The 21,107-nt window shown below is 47.2% G+C and overlaps 1 protein-coding gene across 4 annotated transcripts in view; it reads right to left on the bottom strand.

The window, feature by feature from the left end:
* The window catches only part of ASCC2 (activating signal cointegrator 1 complex subunit 2), a 28,047-nt gene extending 10,028 nt beyond the window's left edge, over positions 1 to 18,019 (bottom strand). For 2 of the 4 annotated variants that reach the window (XM_074607104.1, XM_074607106.1), the window contains exons 1-13: positions 17,952 to 18,019; positions 14,761 to 14,860; positions 12,795 to 12,953; positions 12,292 to 12,462; positions 10,475 to 10,604; positions 8,461 to 8,528; positions 6,738 to 6,848; positions 5,719 to 5,831; positions 3,601 to 3,675; positions 2,946 to 3,053; positions 1,321 to 1,389; positions 508 to 582; positions 80 to 266 (exon numbers count right to left, since the gene is read on the bottom strand). In XM_074607104.1, coding sequence (XP_074463205.1) covers positions 80 to 266; positions 508 to 582; positions 1,321 to 1,389; positions 2,946 to 3,053; positions 3,601 to 3,675; positions 5,719 to 5,831; positions 6,738 to 6,848; positions 8,461 to 8,528; positions 10,475 to 10,604; positions 12,292 to 12,462; positions 12,795 to 12,953; positions 14,761 to 14,841 — 1,347 coding nt within the window. In that variant the 5' untranslated portion in view covers positions 14,842 to 14,860; positions 17,952 to 18,019. The remainder of the gene's footprint in view (positions 1 to 79; positions 267 to 507; positions 583 to 1,320; positions 1,390 to 2,945; positions 3,054 to 3,600; positions 3,676 to 5,718; positions 5,832 to 6,737; positions 6,849 to 8,460; positions 8,529 to 10,474; positions 10,605 to 12,291; positions 12,463 to 12,794; positions 12,954 to 14,760; positions 14,861 to 17,951) is intronic. The other 2 variants (XM_074607107.1, XM_074607105.1) reach the window with 2 other exon arrangements.
* Between the last annotated feature and the right edge of the window lie 3,088 nt (positions 18,020 to 21,107).

Genomic DNA, 21,107 nt, shown 5'->3' with positions numbered 1-21,107 from the left:
AACCAATCCTCTCTTCGCAGACAAATGAAGGAAGGACAGAAAGAGCAGAGGCCAGCCCTGCCCGCACAGCTCCACTCACCTCATCCTCCGACGCGTATGCGGCCCCGAGCTCTTCCACGTCCTCAGCAGGGCTCTCCACGACGGCTGACGCTCCATTAGATGTTGCTGGTGGTGTTGGATCTTTAACGACTTGGGCTTTTTTCCTGTCTACCCCTTCCCACGCGCTTTCCACTGCTTGGAGGATATAGGCTGTCCTGGTCTCATCTCTAATAGGCCAGCATTGAGGACATTTCTAGATGCACATACTCAGACCTACGCAACTATCAGTGACTCCCAAGCCTGTGCCTATGTTTACATTCTCCCCTTGCTCTTTTTAAGAGAAAAAAAACCTTTCCCTCACTCCGTCGCACAGCTTAACCAGAGGCAGCAACACTGGAAATGCCACTGGCGTGAAGGAATCTAAGAGCAGCCCGGTCTGCAAAACCCGAAGGTGACAGCAAAGGATACAGCGTGGAGGACGCCTGCTGAAGCAGACTGACATCATCCTCAACAGGAAACAGCTCGTCATAGTCACGGAGAAATCTGAAATCGCAGAAGCAAGTTTAATCAGTCGAGCTCAAGAATAAACGACCAGCAAACCTATCACACGCTGCCATCCCCGCTATGCCACTTTGACTTCCTCGCCGCTCAGGCAGGAACACGTACAACCTCTCGCCCGATACTGAATTCCAGCACAGGTTGCCATGTTTGATTTTGCCCCCGTTACACTGCAGCAACATTTCCCCGCCCGAGCCATCGGAGCCAGCTGCAACACTCCTCACTATGCTGAGACCTGTAACCCAGCGCCACATTACGGAGAAAATATGGTTTATGACTTCAACATGATCAGAACGACAGCATCGTCAGGAGGACGACACCGAACTCCCAGTTCTGCCACTTATTCCCTTTGCATCTTCAGCATTAGCACTTGATATCTGTCTGGTCTGGTCACCCCAGTTGAAAAGCACAGATTAGTAATAATAGCCTAACTTGTCAGAGTAGCTAATGGCTAAATTGCTACCCTCCACTTCGACAGCCTAGATTAAAGAGAGCGAAGAATAACATTCTCTAGCGTCATGCAACACCCTCCTCACCTTTACAATAAAGTCTGTACTGCAGTCTGACATCCTCTCGCAGCAGTTCTCCCAACTAGTTAGAATGATTTCTAACTCCCAGATGCATTGTAATGCCTCATAATAATGTCTCGGGCAATTCTGTTGTAAAGAATGGAAGAGGAAGGCAAGCTGACCCTCCCTTTGGGCCTCTTTCAGCAAGACTCACCTCCTTTCCTGAAGCACCGAAGTGAAGATCTGGAGAAATTCCTCAATAAAAGGCTGAATGTTCTCACAGCTACAGAAAGCAATGGCACAACAGAGTGAAAACCTCAGTGGCAAGCCTACCGCATTGCACAATCTCCACGTTCTGCCTCACTAGCCAAACTAGTCACACTCATACATCACAGGAAAATCCCATTTGAAAATAAATTTCCGACCACTTTTTGGCTTTCACAGGAGCAAAGGGTCAAATGGAAGCAAGTTTCTTTTATGGCTTCATCAGCCAGCCAGATCTAAAGCTGTATCGCAGTTAGAATTACAAGGCTTCTGAGAGGCTTTACAAATCATAGCTTGATGCCTCTGACTTGCAATAAGCAGAGAAGGGCGTGTGGCGCTTTTGTAATTGCACTCTTATTATACGTCTTGGGATTATACCAGTGAACCTCCCAGAAAGTCTGTGAGAACACATGCCAAGCAAACTCCTAGTGCAGCCTTTCTGTTCTAATGCCGGAGCCTCCCATTGCTGCTGATGCCTCGAGCCTCACAGCAGGACAGAACGCTCTCTACAGAAGATCGGTGTTCAAAAAAGGTACTTCTCCAGAAGCCGGACGTATCGTTTTCGCAGGAGCCTCAGCTCTCGTCAAACTGGCAATGAGTTTCTGGAGCTGTTCTTTACTACCTCTGAAGTATACACAGTCCTTAATACCGTGGAATCTGAACACGTTACACTCTTTATTTCCGCTGTCAATATTCGGGTGGCTACCAAAAGGCACTGCTCAGGTAAGCAAGGGTAAGGCAAGGCTGCTATCGCTCCTTTAAGGATTGGGTTTACAGCACAGACACACTGGACGACAGAATCCTGGTCAAGGCAGCAAATCCAAGTCTCTCACAAGAAATTCCACCAGCAGACCTCCTCGTTTTGGACAACTCTACCAATATCAAACCAGGGAAAACAGTCAAGCCAAACAGGAGCCACAGATACCAGCCACCTGCAAAACCTGTAATGAGCACAGGCAAAGAGTGACCAGCCCAAGGCAGCACTGGCCTTCCAATCGAGACCCAGGTTCTTGGCTCTGTCCCCCGTCCACAGCAGGATTTTGGGTCATTTCACTTCTCTTCATTTCTCTATTTTAAAATAAGGATAGTTATACTTGCCTTCATTGTGAGACTACTCACAGAGCTATCAGTTAACAATTTTCACAGTAGTGGCGGGGGGGGAAGAACTAGGCAGAGGCACTAGTATCTAGATTTAAAATGACTGTTTTCAGTGACCTATAACACTGCATCGCTTTTACTATGGTGTCTCGGTCAAGGTCTCTACACAGACCATTAGAATTTGCAACTTAGCCATAAATTGAGGTTAGAAAGCTCGATGGACCACAGCATGATCCCACTCTTGGGGTCAAAACACAGCTCACCACACCAGTTCTGGAACACATAGCTCCATCGGGAACATTCCTGCTACATGCAGGACAACAGACTTCTGATCTTAGCCAAAGTCTTTGGCTACAACCCCAACACAAACAGCAGTATCTGTTCATTTTCTCCAGTAAATCTGAAACCGAGGAAACAATCTCCCCCATAACAGCAATCGAATAACTGGCTAGTACCACAGCGCCCAAGTGCCAATACCTGCTTTCTAAGATGGGCTGCAGACAGACTTGGTTTATTAGGACGTGAAAAGCTTCGATCATCTTCTTTCTGGAATGTGAAATTCTTCTCCACAAATCCGCAAAAACACTTCAGAGAGAGCAAAAAGACACTGTTGGTGTCAGCACAAGAGATCTGAATCTTTAACACACCTCTACTCCAGAGTTAACCCTCTAGAGGAGGGATTCCATTAGCAGAATCATTTCTTTGCTGCAAGGACCAGAGATTAGAGCCATTTCATGGTCATTAAGGCAAATCCAGTCTCTAAACAAAGTTGGTCTCAACCACCAATTGTCCCGACAGCTAGACACGTGGTACCTCAACTGTACCAGCACAGCCTGCGCCTTAAAATGAGAGCCATCTATACACAGATGTCATTCGTGTTTTCACACTTCGTTACAATTTAAATGCATCTCCCATCACGTTTCTTCTTAGACAGCAGTGAATGAAATCATTAGTCACCCCACTGCCCGGGAAAACTTGGAATTAGAAAAGCTTCCGAGTTCTTTGAAGCAGTACAAAAGAAAAGATAGAAAGACTCTGGAGTGGTGGGTAAAGCAGCATTAAGTGAATTTTTAACTAAGCCCTGGAAGACTTTTATTGAAAAGAAAATGCAAGCCTTTGCAGACATTTTCACCTGTTATCCTCATAATGCCTCTTCTTAATTGCAGATTCCAGCTCAGGAATTGCCAATTCATAAAACGAAGCTAATCTGCAGAAAGGGGGAACAAAACAGCAACCGTCAACCGAGGTTTCAAAAATCATTTGCTAAAAGACAAATCAAATGGTTAATTTCATTAAATTCTCCTCACTAGCAGTACTCATTAGTGTTACCCCGTTTGTTATTTGTTCCCTGAAACACAAGCAAGCAGGTATGCGCTAGACAAGAGCAGCACTCTAAGGAAACCCCCAAGCTGTCTTTGAAAACGTAGGCAAAGAAACGCGTTTGAAAAGCATCGTGCTACAGAACAGAAGAACAATCTGCCCAACTGAGAAACATCCCGAACACAAATTTGCAGCCTGCAAAGAGCTGAAATGCTGGAGTCCAGCCCGAAACACCCCCTCCCACTCCAATATCCTTATGGCCCTTTCTTGCTGTATGCTAAAAACTGGATATGAAACAGGATATGATTGCCAATAAAGTCTTACTGGTCTTGCTATTCAGCTCTGCTCTAGGTGGGCATTTAGACAAAGGTATCCAATGTGCAGAAAGCCTAAGAGGGTGTTTCAGTAGGATGGGGCAGGGAGGAAACAAAGAAAGTTAGTTTGGTGCAGTTTCACATTTTACGAGCCAGGCAGCCCACGCAGACCCTTTCCTTCGGGGCCGGAGCACCAAGAGATGTGGAGAAACGCCCTCACAGAGCAACAGCCTCATCAGTAGCTCGAAATTACAACTAATGGTTTACAGCACTGTGCGCAAAAGCCAAGCCTGCTGAACTGACGAGCAGAGGCTCCATGAGGAACATTATGTCCATGTCTCATATTAAGAGCCAAATATGTTAAATGAGTATCCTTGAGGCAAATGTAGCAGAAGCTGGTTGATACGATTAGTCAGGGAGAGAAATTAGAAGCGCCAGCAGATCGATTCAGACTCACAGAGGTTCCAAAAAGATGACACGTAAATCATTTTCCCTCCCCACACTCCAAAGACCCAGTCATTAGTCCATATTGAAAAGTAATGAAAATGTCGCTGTTGTCCCACTGCACAGAGATCAAGACTATTTTAGCACATCTCTGACCTCACCAGTAGAATTAAAAGCAAAAGACTTTCCTCCTCTGAGTAACCACGCAAGTAAGCAGCGCTGCTTGCCAATCCAAACAGCCACCAATCTGCCCTTCCTTCAATAACCAACTCGACGACAACATCCAAAGAGGAGAGAAACCTGCACGCCCCAGAGCAGCATTAACTCATCCTGTGGTCCATAAACCACCGGCCGCTGTAAGACTTCAGAGGTCTGCAACACGATTGGAAACAAAAGCAAAACACAAACGTGTGTTCCTTCTCACTAACGAGCAAACAAAACGGGGGAAGTAAGGACAATAAATTAACACTTCAGTTGGTCCTAAACAAAGGCTGTTATGGCAAGACTCTACAAGGTGATCTGGGGGCTTAACACAGCCAGAGCGAGCTGGGTAAGTGCCACTCAAGGACCTGCAGCCTCTGTGGGAACACACTCGGCTGTCTGGTCCTTCAGACCATCCTGACTCATCGCCAGCGTGATCCAGAGTCGGACAGGGAATGAGCTGTCAGCCCAGCTGTGACAGCGCTGGCTTGTCACCCTCTCCCAGGCGCTCAGCTTTTACCAAACCTCAATAATGTTCTCTAGCATAAAACTTAGGTGTAACAGCAAAGAAAAGCGTTTATTTTCAGACCTGATGGACTATCACTCAACAAGACTTTCTGTTTCCCTTGCTTCGGGTCCTACAGCAGGAAGCTCTTTTTGTCTGCAACCTTTTAAAGCTCCTCCCTTTCCACCCTTTCCAAAGCACAGCGGGTACTATTTACTGTCACTGTTGCCTGGCTCTAGGATCTAGATAATGGTGAAGGTGAACATACAACAAACAAACTCTAGACGTCCCTATATTCATTAATTTACTGGGAGTCTCTGTATTCCTGTCGGTGTGAACCTAGCACTCTGTAGTTGCATTAAATCTGTCTACTCTTTTTAAGATGAAGGCAGCGGGACAGGACACAGCAGCACATTCAGTATTTTTACTTCGCCAAGACAAGCTCTGTCTGCAGCCCAAGATGTACCTGTAGCAAAATTCATGTTTTTGGAAGGTCTGGCAAGCCAATGGGAAGACGTCAAGAAACGCCCAGAGTGTTGTGCAAGTGTCACATAAGTACAGCACGATATCCTTCAGCTCCTGAGAGAGAAAGAGCAATTACTGAGAGAAAGGCCAGCTAAGTTTTCATAGGAACACAGTATAACTCACCAGCAGGGACACAGCATGTTCAGCCCCAGCCTTTTTCCTGGCTGCACAAAGAGTCTGCTATCAATCATAAACACATTACACACAACTCGGACTAGAGGCGGAGACGTCTCTACTACAACTTCTATCCTTTAAACATCTATAGTGCAATCCCAACTGCTCACTCTCATGGAAGATTCTGGGAAATTACAAGAATCCTCATCAGATCCTGGTTTGGACAGTGGCTTTGCCCTCTATATATCCTCCACATCCAGTATTCTTCCCCAGCTGCCTGGCAGCACCGCACAGCAGTAAGACAGGAATTAAAGGGGTAGTTTCAGCGGTCCATTTCGGAGCAAGATGCATTCCCAGGGTAGCTGTAACAACTCCCACATACAGATTGTATGACTAGGATTTTTAAAAGACCATGCTCACTGGGACGGGGCCTGTCTTTGCACAAAACAACCCTCCTAATTAACTAGAGTTTAAGTACAGTATTGCTAAACAAACATTTCTGAAGAAAAGATCAACTCTGATCACTGTCAGGGTTACGTGGAGACTTCCGTCAGGTGCTATGGTACATTACTTACAAGGTGGTTAAGCAAAAAAAAGATGCCAGGTTTAAAAAGAACCGACGTGACAACGGATATGGTTGAAACGCACACAAGCAAAGCAACCAACTGACGGTGGAAAGGCTTTATCATCAAGTCATATGACAAGCAGTGAAACAATGACAAGGAGCCATGTGCTGTATGAGCCAGCAGTATTTGGGAACAGAATGACCCTCTGTGGTCTTAGTGCTCCATGGAGTGTTCAGTCTGCAGGAGCACAAACAGCGAGGGGAAGGAGCAACAGTTCTACCTGGAGGGGCATGTTCCCCGGAGTCACGTTTACTCTTTCTTCCAGTTTCTGGGGCTCAGCAGAGGCTCCTTCACACTGCAAGCCACACTTATGCAAAATATTGTTGAACACCTAGATCAAGAGAAGAGAACAGTGTTAAAACGGAGAGGGGAAAGCAGCGGGACACACTTTCTATGCAATATGTCACTATTTCCACAGCTGCGTGAGACGAAAGCTGCAACAGAGTTTTGCAGGCTGCAGGAGGAACAGCCAAAACCGCGCTTTTGAAACCCCACGCGACTTGCGTGCAATTGAAGTGCAGCTGCGTAGGGTGATGGTGCTGAGACAGGGACGGCAGCTAACCCAAACCCTTCGCTGTGTGAGAAAATCAGCCAACACTGGGAGGCCACCCGGGATCCCCATTTGCAAGGGAGCAGTGGGACAACTGGGAAGTTAACACCACCCCCTGCTTACGGGCTAGTCCCAAAGCCTTCCTGCCCTCTCCCCTCAGGTCAGCAGGACAGATTTTGTGGCTTTTCTTTATAATCAAAGAATCGGGTTCCGTATTGCTAACAAACTCTGGCATACGACCAACTTTAAAGCCACTCCTCTACGTTTGCACCCGAAGAGATTTGTCAAACCCTCCTCCCAGAGACGTGTGAATGGGTGGCTAAAGGCGCTGACGTTGCCTACGTGGGGTTAATATGACTATTCTACGGGGCACATAGGCTTCTAAACCTACACAGGTATCGACTCCTTTCAGAGACAGCGTAAGCACATAAATAACTCTACGGAGCAGTAATGACACATCATTGTTTGAGCTGTTTCATCCATACGCTTGAGATACACTGGTATCACCCTGCAATGGTTACAAAAACACAGTAAAGAAACCAGCATTCTACAGAGAAACCACTCCGATGTAGTAGATCACAAAAGCAAATGAACTGTCTGCTGTCCTCCCCCGTAATTCATTTGAAGGTTTGGTCTTGCATCCTAGAATATTTTTCAAACGTGATATCACCTCTGAGATTTAGCTCTAACTGTTTCTTAATACACTGAAAGAAAGAAAAATGTGGGCTTTCAAAGAGTCAAGTGACATTATAGGTGTCTTGGGGTAAATGGTACCTTGGGCTTGTTTATTTTTGCGCACAGGCGAGCTTTTTGAGGACATAAACATGACATTTCCAGGGTACAAAGATGTCAAGGCACCTTGATTTCCCCCTCAGGTTAAATGTGAATCCTGCTTACCGTGTCTGGGGAATAGACAGGCTGCTTATGAAAATGAGAGCTTAGACATGGAGAGATGCCAAATATCTTTTGTACGATAACAATGCATCCCTTCCAACAGATTTGCATTTGCTCCCGAGAACCTGCAGCATTAACACGCACCCATTCTACTATGTGAAGCCTTAGCTACCTCTCACGATCTACGATTTTGGTCTAAGTTTCAATGCTTCCCCCACTTCAGGGGCGTAAAAAGAATGCTTTTTGAACTGCCTAATGAAAATTCCTTGAGCTTAACTGCAGAGAAGGCCATCAGCTGAAGGAAGGTAATAGGGAATAGTCATCAAGTAATACTAGATAAAGGTTCAAAAACTACCTGACACACGTTAGCATGAACTAGAGAGAGAAAGTAAGCAACAGCAAGTACATTCTGCCTGCCTATGACCACATCTGCTCCCTGCCACCCTCTAAGCTATGCCATGTTTCCAGATGGAATCTGAGCCAAGCAGGAACGCCATACCTGGAGGACGGTGGGCAGAGTTTCGTCTAGGTCACTGAAGTAACTTGGTTGCCAAGTGAAGATATTTTCTGAAAACAAAGAGGGAAGGAGACCATTAGTTCAGACATTCACGCCAACAAGCAAACCTGCAGCAGCAGCTGTACTTGTGTTATTACTGACACCCCCGGCCCCTCCCGACACAGCTCATAACCATTGAGGACACGGCACAGGCTCGCTTCTCAACTCGTACATGGGCCCTACTCCTACAAAGCCGGCCCATCAACTCCTCAGAGCAACCGGAGAACTGGTAATGAGAATATGCTCATCAGAGCAGAGCCAACGAGATGTTAGATGATTCACACCCCAGAGGCTGCATCAATGAATAATGCAAATACTATCGCTAAACATTCCTAGTTCCTTTATTTGACAAGTGGAGTTGACTTTTAATTACTGATAACAGTTCAGCATACACTGGAAAATGTTCTGCAGAATGTTTCTTAAAGGTAATGAGGCTTTAGTAATATCTGCTATTATATTACTAGGACTTCATTATCTTTACAAAATACTCCCCTGAGTAATGGCACACCATAAATCCTCACCAAGTAAGCACAGAGGCTGCCTATTTTCCTCTGAATTACTGTTCAGACAGCGAAAATTAACAGAGTTCTCCAGCAAGGACAAAGCACGGGTAAGAATTACGAGACAGGTTTCAGAAAAATTTATACCCCGAGAAGAACCTAAAGTTTATCAAGTTATGAATTACACTCCGGAACTGCTCATGCCGTTACTGTCACAACATAATGCAAATGATCAGCTGAGCAAATCACCGGCCACTTGCGTGCAGCGTTATTGCACAGCACTCTAAAGCGTATGTATAATTCCAATGAGGTTTCAGACACTTAGGTCGTCTTCAGAATATTTTAAGACCCAGAATATCTAAGCTTCACATCTAAAAGAGGGCTACCTATCTTGTCATGCCTTCTTCCCACCTCTAAGGCTTGACAGATGAATTTAGAGTGGAAGTTACTGAAAAAGGATAAAAGGATTCAAAAATGCAAAGGTTTATCTAAGCTTTTCTGGTCTGGAAATATGACCGCATCCCACGATCTCTAATGCTTCTCGTGTTAGTAAACTTGGAAATGAGACAAAAATAACTACCAAAGCAAGGGAAAAGTCTCATTACGTGAACTGCAGACAAAGTGGGTTAGAATTTCGGAAGAAGAGCTCACTTAATTCAAGGTTAAGTACTCTTCCATCTGTGCTCAGGTGGCTGTCAAAGATCACAGGTAAGTTCCCTTGTGAGAAGAACACCGGATAAACACAGAAGCTAAACCAGCATGCTCTTTCTTCATTACGCAGATTCTAACATCCAAGGCTGAGATGTTGCTTAACACGCACTTGCCACTAAGGCTGTCCGTACAGATAGAGAAATCTGGGGATAAGCACAGCTTGAGCAACGCTCTGAAGTGCTTTGTGGTTTGAAGGCACTATATAAATCAATGTCTGCATTGCAATTTCACGTTCTCCCACTTCATAGTCCAGTGATTACTACACATTGCACGTTTCGCTTGGCTCCCAGCTCTGGGAACAAAAGGACTCATATGAGCAGTTTGACTGTGCCCCATCTCCTAACCCTCCTCCCTCTCTGCCCAGGAATTGAGTTGTTTGCCCCTTCCCATCTAGGGGTTTACAGAGCCCTCACACTCCTCTGGCAGTAGCCGAGGACACATTTCATTGGCACGAGGCATAACTGAGCCTTGGTTCACGCCAAACGCCATGAGCCCAGCTCAGGACCGCTAACCAACAGGTCACAATGCACTCCCTGACATAAGTGAAGATCACAAGAAAAGAGAGAAGAAAAAAAAAAAAAAAAAAAAGAGTAATCTGATCTAAAAATTGATCTAGAAATTATAGAGTCCTCAACTAGAATTCTTTATCCGAGCAGTAACATGGGTGTAAAACCCCAGTCATCACTTGCCATTATACAATTGAGCAAAAGCCTAAAGGCAACAAGCTGTTCCTTGGCTTAACTAACCAATCATCTTCTGGAGCAGGAGACCATTTCCTTTCCCAAAAAGCACACAGAGATCCAGAATCTTAGGGATGTCGAACAGGAAGTTATTGTAAATAATTTCTCCAAAGACGGAGGGCGTGATAAAATGATCCTACAAAGAAAAAAGAAGAGTAATTTAAAGGATAATCCATATCTTACTCTGCAAGAACTCCAGCATTATGACACCTGTAAAATCATCTCTCAAAGGCGTATTAAGGATTTTGTTTCATAGAAGGTGTACACCAGAGCCCTCTAACCTCACATTCCCAGCTACTTGTCCCTGCCTCTACGCCATCCATCCCACTGGCCTCCTGCCACTCACTGTACGGCCAGGCCGCACCACGAAATGAACCAATCGACCTAAAAGTTAAACCAAAAAGGCACTGACAGTTCATTCAGTTTCCAGACCTGGCTCACTATGGCCAAACAAAGAGCTGAGCTGCCCCAGGAATGGCTCAGCTCAGTCGTACGAATGAGTAACCAGGCGTAGGAATGACTTAACTGGCACTGACACTGAAAAAACGCACACGAGATCACGGCCTGAGGTTACTGGTACCCTGGAAGAGTAGAACCAAGGCACCAAAGACTGCATCAGTGACAAGTGGGAAGAAAACCCAGGAACGGCAGCTCTATACCCTGACTGCCGAACGCTGTCGAAAACACATGACACCGAAGGAATTTCTTCACAAATTCTGGACGACAAAAATTCCAGTCTCTTTGTCATTGAGAAGCAAGCAAGCGAAAACATGACTTTGGATTTTTCAGAAGACAAATGTGCTTATGATAGCAAATGTTTTCAACCACAGTGAAAGGTAGTACACACATCCCCTGCTAAAGCAGAGGGACAGGGCTTTACGCTGGCTGGGTTCAATTTCTAGAACTCCTGCTGACAGCCTGCATGACAAAAGACTATTCATTCTCTTCAAACTACTCAACTATAAAATGGTTTCAAATGCTCGTCTGCCTCATTGGAGTGGTAAGATTTAATCAGATCCTGGAATGAAAGACACCATAGAGGTGTCGTATTTTCGCTGAAGTGGTGCCAGCATTCCTTCTACCTGTTCCCGCCCCACTCCTCCAACTCCCACTCCAAGAACTTTCCTCAAAACGTCCTGAATTGTCACCACTGTGGTAACCAAGAGACTCAGTACATCACTAAATAACACATCGCAAACCAATGAGGATATCAAGGGAGCAATCGCTAAAACACAAGGTGCCTCACTCATCCTGCCCAAAGGCCGTGTCAGAATTCCACAGCTGCTGATGGGAGCTGTGCTCACACAACTAGGGCTGAGGATGTCTTTCAGTTATGACGCCGAGAAAACAGTAATTTAGAGCAATTTCATTGTGTGTCCAGAACTTGGGGAAAGTTCAAGGAGAGACAAGTACTAGCGCAGATTACGCGACACCGCATGGCACAGAGGAAGTGGCAATGAGGGAGCGAACGCTCGGCTACTGGTGTCCTGAAAAGCTTCTGTTCCACCCAGCCGTACGAAGGCCAACTTGCTCTTTTTTCCTCTTACACCAATGTATCACACCACCGCACATGGCTAACCCGCTATTCCTTAGCCGATTGCCTGGATCTCCTTCCTAAGAAATCACCGCATAGTTCAGATACTTCAGCTCTGAGTGGTTATCATCTCCATACAGAGGAACAGACTGATAAAAACAGCCAGGGAGAGGAATGCAGTTGGACACGCAAGTAAGAAACATGATTAATTTCTCCAACTGTCTTTTCTCCTAAGCTATACAGCCCGGAGCACCTGCAAGGCAAAGAGACTTTTTTTTTTTTAATTTACCTTGGACTCCTTGTGAGTGGACATTCTGAGGAAAGTCAGGAAGACGCTCCGATGAAGACATTTCTGCATTTCATTCACCTCCGGATGGCAATCCAACAACGCATCAAACTTGCGAGGGGCATAGCACAGGTAGGAATCCAGACATTTCTGAAGCGTCTCATCAAATATTACCTTGCACAATGAAAGAAGGGAATGTCACACATTCGCAGGTTGCGTTCATGGGCAGCCCAGCTAAATTTAAAAGCACTCTAAAACATTCAAGAGTGCTAAAAGGCTCCACGTACGCATCAAATACAAGCAAACTCTTAAAATCCCCAATGAAAAATTTATGGGGAAATACTACTTTCTTTGCACTCTGAGGGGCAGTAATTAACATCAAAATGCTTGACAAACGACATAATGAGCACATACAAGTCTTTATGGAAACGATTTAAAGTTCGTGGCTTTTACAAGCACCTAGATTGTTCATGCTTCTTCTCCAGTGTCCACAAAACAGTTATTACCTGGCACCAAAATTTGTCATGAGGCAAAGCCAGGAGCCAGTTCAGGTCATCTGCAATGAATTTTGCTCGCTCCAAGAATTCTTCCACTAAAGCAGGGTCTCTGACAACAGGTGGTGGTCTGTATAGCACAAAAGACCGATCTGCTTTGATTTCTGGGTGCTGCGGAAAGCCAGAACGCTGGATTAAAACCACAGACCAAGTGACAGGAACGCTCGGTTACCATTCGCGCCGCTCACTGAATTTTAGGAAACCGACACAAAATTACACTGTAATACAATCTGACATTCGGTTCCCTGGTAACTTCCCATTTTCTAATCTTTCAAGGCAGCAGATCAGTGGATTTACATCCTTATTTATCAGCAATATTTTCCGCCCTTCGTAATTTGGTAGATGTTGCTCCATGCGTTCTATTAACCACAAGCCTTGCAAAGCAATCCTCCCACGCCTTCAAAACAAACAGCAACAGCTTAATGTCATGCCTTTGAAATGTGCCCTGCACTCTCTCTTTTTCCTCCAAACTGGTTCTTGCACAATATTCCATCAAGTCAAACCGACGTGACCACCAAATGCAGAGAAGAAACGTTTCCCTGCCCTTCCTAAGGGTTACTGAACAGGCTTTGCCCAAATACCTAGAATGAGAATCATGTTGAATAGCAGCAGCAGCAGCTTCCAGCTCTGCCTCAGCCCTGCACATGCCCAGGGTCAACCTCCTCACGAGCAACCAGCATCACCGGCAGGTCCCACTTCTGCAACAGGCCCAGGAGAAGGCTCTCTCCACGCCTTATTTCTGGGAGAAAAGCCTAACTGTGGGTTGAATTTTCTGATTTCACCAAGCGGGAGGTCACGGGATGCAGCAAGTGGATGGACGGACTTATCCCAGTGCTACAGCTCAGAGCTAAACTTCCCAAAGTTTGGGAACTTGCAAAAGCTCCCAAAGCATTCTCTCTATTGCAGCAAAGTTTACGTTGCTAATCAGGCCGTTCCTCAAAAGAATAAGGAGGTTTGGGAGAACAGAGTTTCCCACAGATGTTCAACATAGTACGTTTTCATTTGCCCATCACTGAAATAAAATTCTCAACTATCTAAGTGCGCTAAAACACGCTGAAAACAATTTCTTTAAGAGGCAAGTGTAAAAGGAATAGGCTTGTAGACTCCTAGGCAGCAGCGAACCGTGACCATGCTTAATTTTTAATATAGAGAATAATTATGTATCAGAGTAGACAGATTATAGCATTGTAGAATTGATTAATAATATGCAGGTGGTAAGAACAATACTAAGCAAGCACAGAAAAGTACTGCTGGTTTGTCCTTTGTATAGCCCTTACCACGGCTGGCTCAAAACCCAGTCGAGCTGAATCGACAGAATAGTGAATGTAGATAGTAGGCGTAAGACAGAAAAATAGATAGGAAATAAGTGATTAACTTCGAAAAGGTTGGGCATTCAAAACCAGACATAGCCTAAGCATATAATTAATAGAATATTTTAAGTTTCTAAGAATCCTACAGGTGAAGATTGTTTGAAGAAGACAAGAGACCGTGGTGACCAGAGACTGCACCAGTGAGCTGCAACTTCAAAAGGGGAACGGGAACGAGACAATAAAGAATCACCTGAGACAGAGGAATTGTATGGACTTTTGAAATTACTGAAGAATAAAGAACTGAGAAGTCGTGAAGGAACATCCAGACCCTCTCGGATAAAAAAAATACCGATTATGTCATGTTCGTTTCAACTGTATATATATGAGATTATTCCTTGTCCGTCTTTGCCACTCACTGAGGTGATGGCCCAACTCTGAGCTGTCAATAAAGCAAACCTAGAGGTACCCACCGTCTAGTGAAATTCTTTAACAGCAAGCTGACCAAATTTCATCACATCCTGGACCAAAGGCTAGTTTTGCCCAGCCCTGAATATATGACAATTATTTGTTAAAGGGCTTGTTTGTCTTTCAGGAAAAACACAGCTCACCAGTGCCGGTAAAGTTCTCAGCTTCCCTGTCCTGGGATCCCTTTCTGTCAGCTGGAGTTCATCCAGCGGCAGTGCTGGCATCCTGATGACTTGTTCCTGTCTTCAGCAAAGAGAAAAACAAAAGCAGCACAGGATGAGTTTTACAAGGTCAATCAACCAAAAACACAACAAAAGAGGCTACAGCCCTACTCTCACACGCAGTAGCTGGAAATATATTTATGCAAAGCAATTTATACACCGCCCAAACGCCAAACCTTGAGGGAACACCCAAGAGCCCGTGGCACATGCCTCAGAAGAAACCCGTTCCTTACCGAGAGGCCATCGGTACCTTCCAGGACAACAAAAAGCATTTTGGGACATTTTTTAATATGGGAGCTTGATATTTAAAATCTGGTTCCTGAAGAGCTGGGCTGAACTCTGCTGTTGCAGTCTCTTTCAATGCCTGCAGACTCTCCTGACATTACAAACTGGAGAGGCAATCGAAAGACATCCTGCCAACATACTATTAAAAGAATATTTTTGGTGCTTACGTGGCAGAATCCCTCGGTACTCATCCAGAGAAGGCACACAGGGTGAGCCTACAAACCACAGCCCTCCTTTCCCCTGCCATTTCCCACGTGCTCACAAAACCATATTTTATTCTACAACAGCATTTTTAAGCTCAGAAACATTTCAATCAACTTTCTGAAATTAACTGCAAGTCAAACCTTAGAGTAATTCAAAAGAAATTATTATACGCGCTGTTTAAGAAGTTCAGATATTAACCAAAAAATGAAAATTGCAGGTTAATAGAGCTTTTCATTTCTTGGGGTTTTATAGTGTTATGCTTTCTGTGAAATGTTATGTTCTTGTTAAGATCTAAGATCACGAGTCTCCTTTTATGCATACCTAATTGCATTCCCATTGCCTGGGCAGAATAACAATTAAAACAAGAGAAGGGTCCCTGCAGCTGAACGACGCTAATTCAGGAGCACAACCTCAGCTTAGACAGCAAGGGAGAGAGTAATGTTTTTGGTTCCAGAGAATTTGTCTGCTATGGACCTAGGCTAAAATTGTGCCAGCTAACATTTTAGAGTTTGATTTTTCATACACGTACCAAAAAAAAAAAAAAAAAAAAAAAGAAAGAAACTGCACTTGAGCAACACCAATATATTGGACAGCTTAGAAAACTTAAAATAATTATGCCTTTCCAAGGGAGTTTAAAGATTAGAATATTGACAAGAGTGTTTTCAATTTTTTTCTTGATGATAAACCATTTCTTTGAAAAACACACTTTTCAGCAGAGTAAGCCAAGGTGTTTTTCAGTTCTTATCATATATTTAATTTGGCTCTTCAAGTTTCCAACATCATCGGAATCATTCGTGTGTCCAACACGCACAAAGAAGCTGTTGTGGTTTAACCCCAGCCGGCAACTAAACACCTTGCAGCCGGTCGCACACTCCCCCCCAGCAGGATGGGGGGGAAGACAATGGGAAGGATAAAGGTGGGAAAACTCGTGGGTTGAGATAAGAACAGTTTAATAATTGAAATTAATAATAATAATGGAAAATAACAAAAAAAAAAAAAGAGAGAAATAAACCCCAAGAAAGACAAGCGATGCAAACAAAACACAAGTGCTCACCACCAACCGGCCAATGCCCACCCAGTCCTGAGCAGTGCCCCCCCCAGCTTTCCCCCTAGTTTATACGCTGAGCGTGACACCATATGGTCTGGAACGTCCCTTTGGTCACTGGGGTCAGCTGTCCCAGCTGTGTCTCCTCCCAACTTTCTGTGCCCCCCCCAGCCCGCTCACTGGTGGGGCAGTGTGAGGAGCAGAAAAGGCCTTGGCGCTGTGTAAGCGCTGCTCAGCACTAATGAAAACATCCCCGTGTTATCACCACTCTTTCCAGCACAAAACCAAAACGCAGCCCCACACTACTGTGGATAAAATCAACTCTACCCCAGCCAAAACCAGCACAGAAGCATGCGTTTGCAACAAGGAAGAAAAACATCGTGTCTCATTTCAAGCCTGACAAGCATCAAACTCTCCAGTCCAAATCGAAAACATCTTGGAAGAGATGACAAAAAGCGTATTCATCTGCAGAAGGGCATAAATCTGAGTATGGAACATCCCCAATACCCATCCCTGGTCACTACCATGTGCTTTCCTGCCCAAGAGCTTTGGCCTACACTACAAGGCCACGATTAATTTGTCGCACCCTGTGATCTCAGGCACGCAGCACAAAAGCCAAACAGCCCTAGCAAAGAATACAACAAGCCAGACTCCTGCCAGGGAAACTTGTTTTTACAGCATCAGAAACGTTCTCTGCCCCATGCTTCCCACTATTCCACCAAGGTGTGCGGACATGGGGATGTCAGGGGCAAGGGGCACAGACAGACATGGGGACATCCATGGTGGAGATGCACAGGCATGGACATGGGGACACCCACGGCGAGGTGCACAGACGGACACGGGGACACCCACGGCGAGGTGCACAGACGGACACGGGGACACCCACGGCGAGGTGCATGCATGGACATGGGGTCACCCACGGCGAGGTGCACAGACAAACATGGGGACACCCACGGCGAGGTGCACAGACAAACATGGGGACACCCATGGCGAGGTGCACAGACAAACATGGGGACACCCACGGCGAGGTGCACAGACGGACATGGGGACAGTCCAGCACAGAGGTGCATGGACATAGGGACACCCATGGCCAGGGGCACACTGCTGGGGCCGCAGCAGCCACCACAGCACTGCTGGCCAAGGAAAGGTCCCACACTGCAGCTTCACCACCGGCTGTGCTACTAGAGAGCTGGCCGAAGCCAGGGACGCACACCCCCCGTTATATACTGTCACCAGCCCCGACCTTCCCCTGCTCCTGCACCGCAGGGACCGCCAGCAGGCCACCAGCAGCCACCGCCGAGTCCCCAGCCGGGCACCGAATGCAGCTCTGCCCACACACCGCACCCAAGCCCAGCCCCTCCCGGAGCCCGGCACACCCCCGGCCCCAGGCCCCGTTACCTAACCCCGGCCCCAGGCCCCGCCGCCCCCTCCAGGCCCCGCCGGCCCTACACCATGCCCCGGCACAGCCAGGCTCTGTCGCTCCGGACACCCCCCGAGTCCCTGCCCCCCCACCCTACCCAGCCCTGTCCGGTGCCGCCCCAGGCCAGTGACCCCCACACAGTCCCCGGGCCCGCTTTACCGACAGCAGCCTCCCGCCGCCACGGCCCCGCCGCCGGCACCACACTTCCGCGGCACAGCGACTTCCGGTGCCCGGCGGAAGTGACGAGAGCGGTGGGCGGCCAGGGGGAGCCGGGGGACGTGGAGCGATGGCCTGCAGTGGTGGGGGGCTGCGAAGGGCCTGGGCTCCCAGCGCCGACACCTGAGGCAGAGCCGGGGTGTAGGTGGTGAATCCCAAACGCAGGCTGGGCGGAGGGTGGCTGGAGAGCAGCCCTGAGGAGAAGGACCCGGGGGTGTTGGGGGGTGAGAAGCTCCACACGCCCCGGCAACGAGCGCCGGCAGCCCAGAAACCCCCCGCAGCCCGGGCTGCATCCCCAGCAGCGTGGGCAGCAGGGCGAGGGGGGGATTCTGCCCCTCTGCTCCGCTCTGGGAGACCCCCCTGCAGTGCTGCCTCCAGCGCTGGGGCACCAACAGCAGAAGGACACGGAGCTGTTGGAGCGGGGCCAGAGGAGGCCCCGGAGCTGCTGGGAGGGCTGGAGCCCCTCTGCTGGGAGGACAGGCTGAGAGAGCTGGGGGGGTTCAGCCTGGAGGAGAGAAGGCTCTGGGGAGACCTTGGAGCCCCTTCCAGTCCCTAAAGGGGCTCCAGGAAAGCTGGGGAGGGACTCTGGAGCAGGGAGGGGAGCCACAGGATCACAGGGAATGGTTTTACACTGGAAGAGGGGAGATTGAGATGAGATGTGAGGAAGCAATTCTTGGCTGTGAGGGGGGTGAGCCCCTGGCCCAGGTTGCCCAGAGAAGCTGTGGCTGCCCCATCCCTGGAGGGGTTCAAGGCCAGGTTGGACGGGGCTTGGAGCAACCTGGGCTGGTGGGAGGTGTCCCTGCCCAGGGGCAGGGGGCTTGGAATGAGATGATCTTCAAGGTCCCTTCCCACCCAGACCATTCTGTGATTCTAAGTAGCCTAAACCAGAACCCCGCCATGCCCTCTGCCACATGGCTAATGAGGAACGGGGCTGTAATGAGGTTCCCAGTCCCAATATCCAGCCCTCCCAGATGGCGGACAGTTGGAGTTTCCAGCTGTGGGAGGGGAGCGGGGAGTCAGCCACACACCCAAGGGATCAGCAGCTGCACAGGGGAGGCCGAGGGCTGGCTGTGCCCCTCCTGGCACAGCCCTGGCCAACGTTCCCTTGCTGGCCGCTGGCATGCTGTCCGGAGCAGGAGGGCAGCACTCATTACACTAATGATCTGCACTTTAAATGTTAGAACAGGTTGTCTGGACCCTGCCGTTTTCACCATTCTTTTGCCATACCTTTTGAATTGCTCATTTTAAAATTAATTATTTAGTATTTCTATTTCTCAAACGCCACTGCTCAAGTCAGTGCCTCAGGCTGGAGCCCCAGCACCAATAGGCTGTGCAAAATGACCAGCTGGAACAAAACTCCAGTAGCGATGACAGATCCGAGGGTTGCTCCGACTGTTTAGCGGAGGATGACATTTGGCAGCTGAAACACTGTTCCCTCGCAAAGGTGCCTTCTTATCTCCTCTCCTCTGCCAACCTTCCCCCAGAGGAGCGGTGGTGAGACTGCAAGTGCCTCAGTGGGCTTCAAAGCTCTCAGCAAGCTGTTTTGAAGCACTGTTTCTCTTTTTGTGTTTGTTTTGTTGGTTTTTTTTTGTTACCTTACCAATTGTGCATTACAGATTTGATTTCCTAAAGCACTGTGAACTAGTGGAGCCTCTGCCCAAAATATTGGTGATATTAACTATGTATGTATAACCGAGGTAGATAATTATACGTATACGCATTATTCATACAAGTTAAATTTAATCTGGCAACCAAAAAGCGCATCCGTTCACCTGTGTACAACATGCCAGAGACCTTTAACGCTTCATGACAGTAAAAGTCAGTTCTGAAATCCTAATGCAAATCCCGGCTTGCCAATCCCAGCCGTGCAGGGTCACTGCCGGCCCCTCTCGCACAGAGAAGCCAAAGCATTAAAAGCAGCTGGCAGCCTGCTGAGCTCTGCCGGAAAATCACGCTCTCCAGGTTTGATCCAGAGCCACCTGAAGTTACTGGGCAAGCAGAGCTCCGAAGTGGAGAACTTCTCCAGCCAAAAGCTTTTGGAAAATGTGCTTTTATTAAAAGGATCCTTCTTTGGTCTGATTCATGGGCGGGAGGAAGTTGTTCAGTGCTGAATGTGGCCGTGCAGGCTATCGGATGTCAGAAGTCCAAGGCTGGGAAGAGTGCCCTGGTTCTGGTAGCGCTGTCAGTGTTTTGACAGATCCACACCAATAATCTCTGGGACGCTGTTTGTGAGGTAAGGACACTCCTGACTCGGCTAGCGATAAGACACAAAAGCAGCCTTTGCATTTCAAGCAGCACAAAAAGCAGCAAAAGGAGGACTGAAACGCTGGAGCCATGCCAGGAATGTGCCGTTGGAGGTCAGTTTTTTTTCTTTGTCGGTCTGTCACGAACGCTGCAACTGGGCACTCTTGTTTCCTGAACATCACCAAGGTTCTCACAGCTCCTGCATTTTCTCACATTCCGCCTCAAAATCCCAAATGGCAGCCTGGGGGCCGGGTAGAATATCTGCCTCCCTTCTGTGCAGTCACGGAAGGCCGCTGGTTTCCTCCTCCTAGCACAGCAGTCTCAGGGTTACTGGGCCAAGTGACCTTCTTCCCCGCACGCAGAGCAGGCAAGGCACACCTCCCGTCCCCTCTTCCTTCCCAAAAGGACATCACTGAGGGCTTAGAGACAGCTCAGGTCTGAGGGTGCAGGAAACCCTGAAGGACTGTCACTTCTAAACACATTTAAAAAATAGAAATAAAATGAAAAAGTTATGGAACAACCAGAGGAAAATGTCAGTGCAATCTGAAAAAAAAGACATAGGCATAGTACTAAATTGCAAAGTTGTGGAAATTGGCCATTACAGTTTCTAAGCAGCTGAAATGCAATTACAGTAATAATGATGAATCGGTATAGCCCTAGCCTTTGCAATTTTTCAACCCAGCTCTACTTTTTCCTTTTTTACGTTTTATCTTGATATATACATTAGCTTATCAAGGACTGATATATACATTAGCTTATCAAGGACTAGTGGCAGTTGTAAGCCTTCCACAGCATGTTCTTGATAGTCACAGAGACAGAGGTGTGATCCTTAAGCTGGTGACCTGAAGGATCCTA

This window comes from Larus michahellis, chromosome 13 (genome assembly GCF_964199755.1).
Source record: "Larus michahellis chromosome 13, bLarMic1.1, whole genome shotgun sequence".
Taxonomy (NCBI): domain Eukaryota; kingdom Metazoa; phylum Chordata; class Aves; order Charadriiformes; family Laridae; genus Larus; species Larus michahellis.
This window is presented reverse-complemented; position numbering and strand designations above follow the sequence as displayed.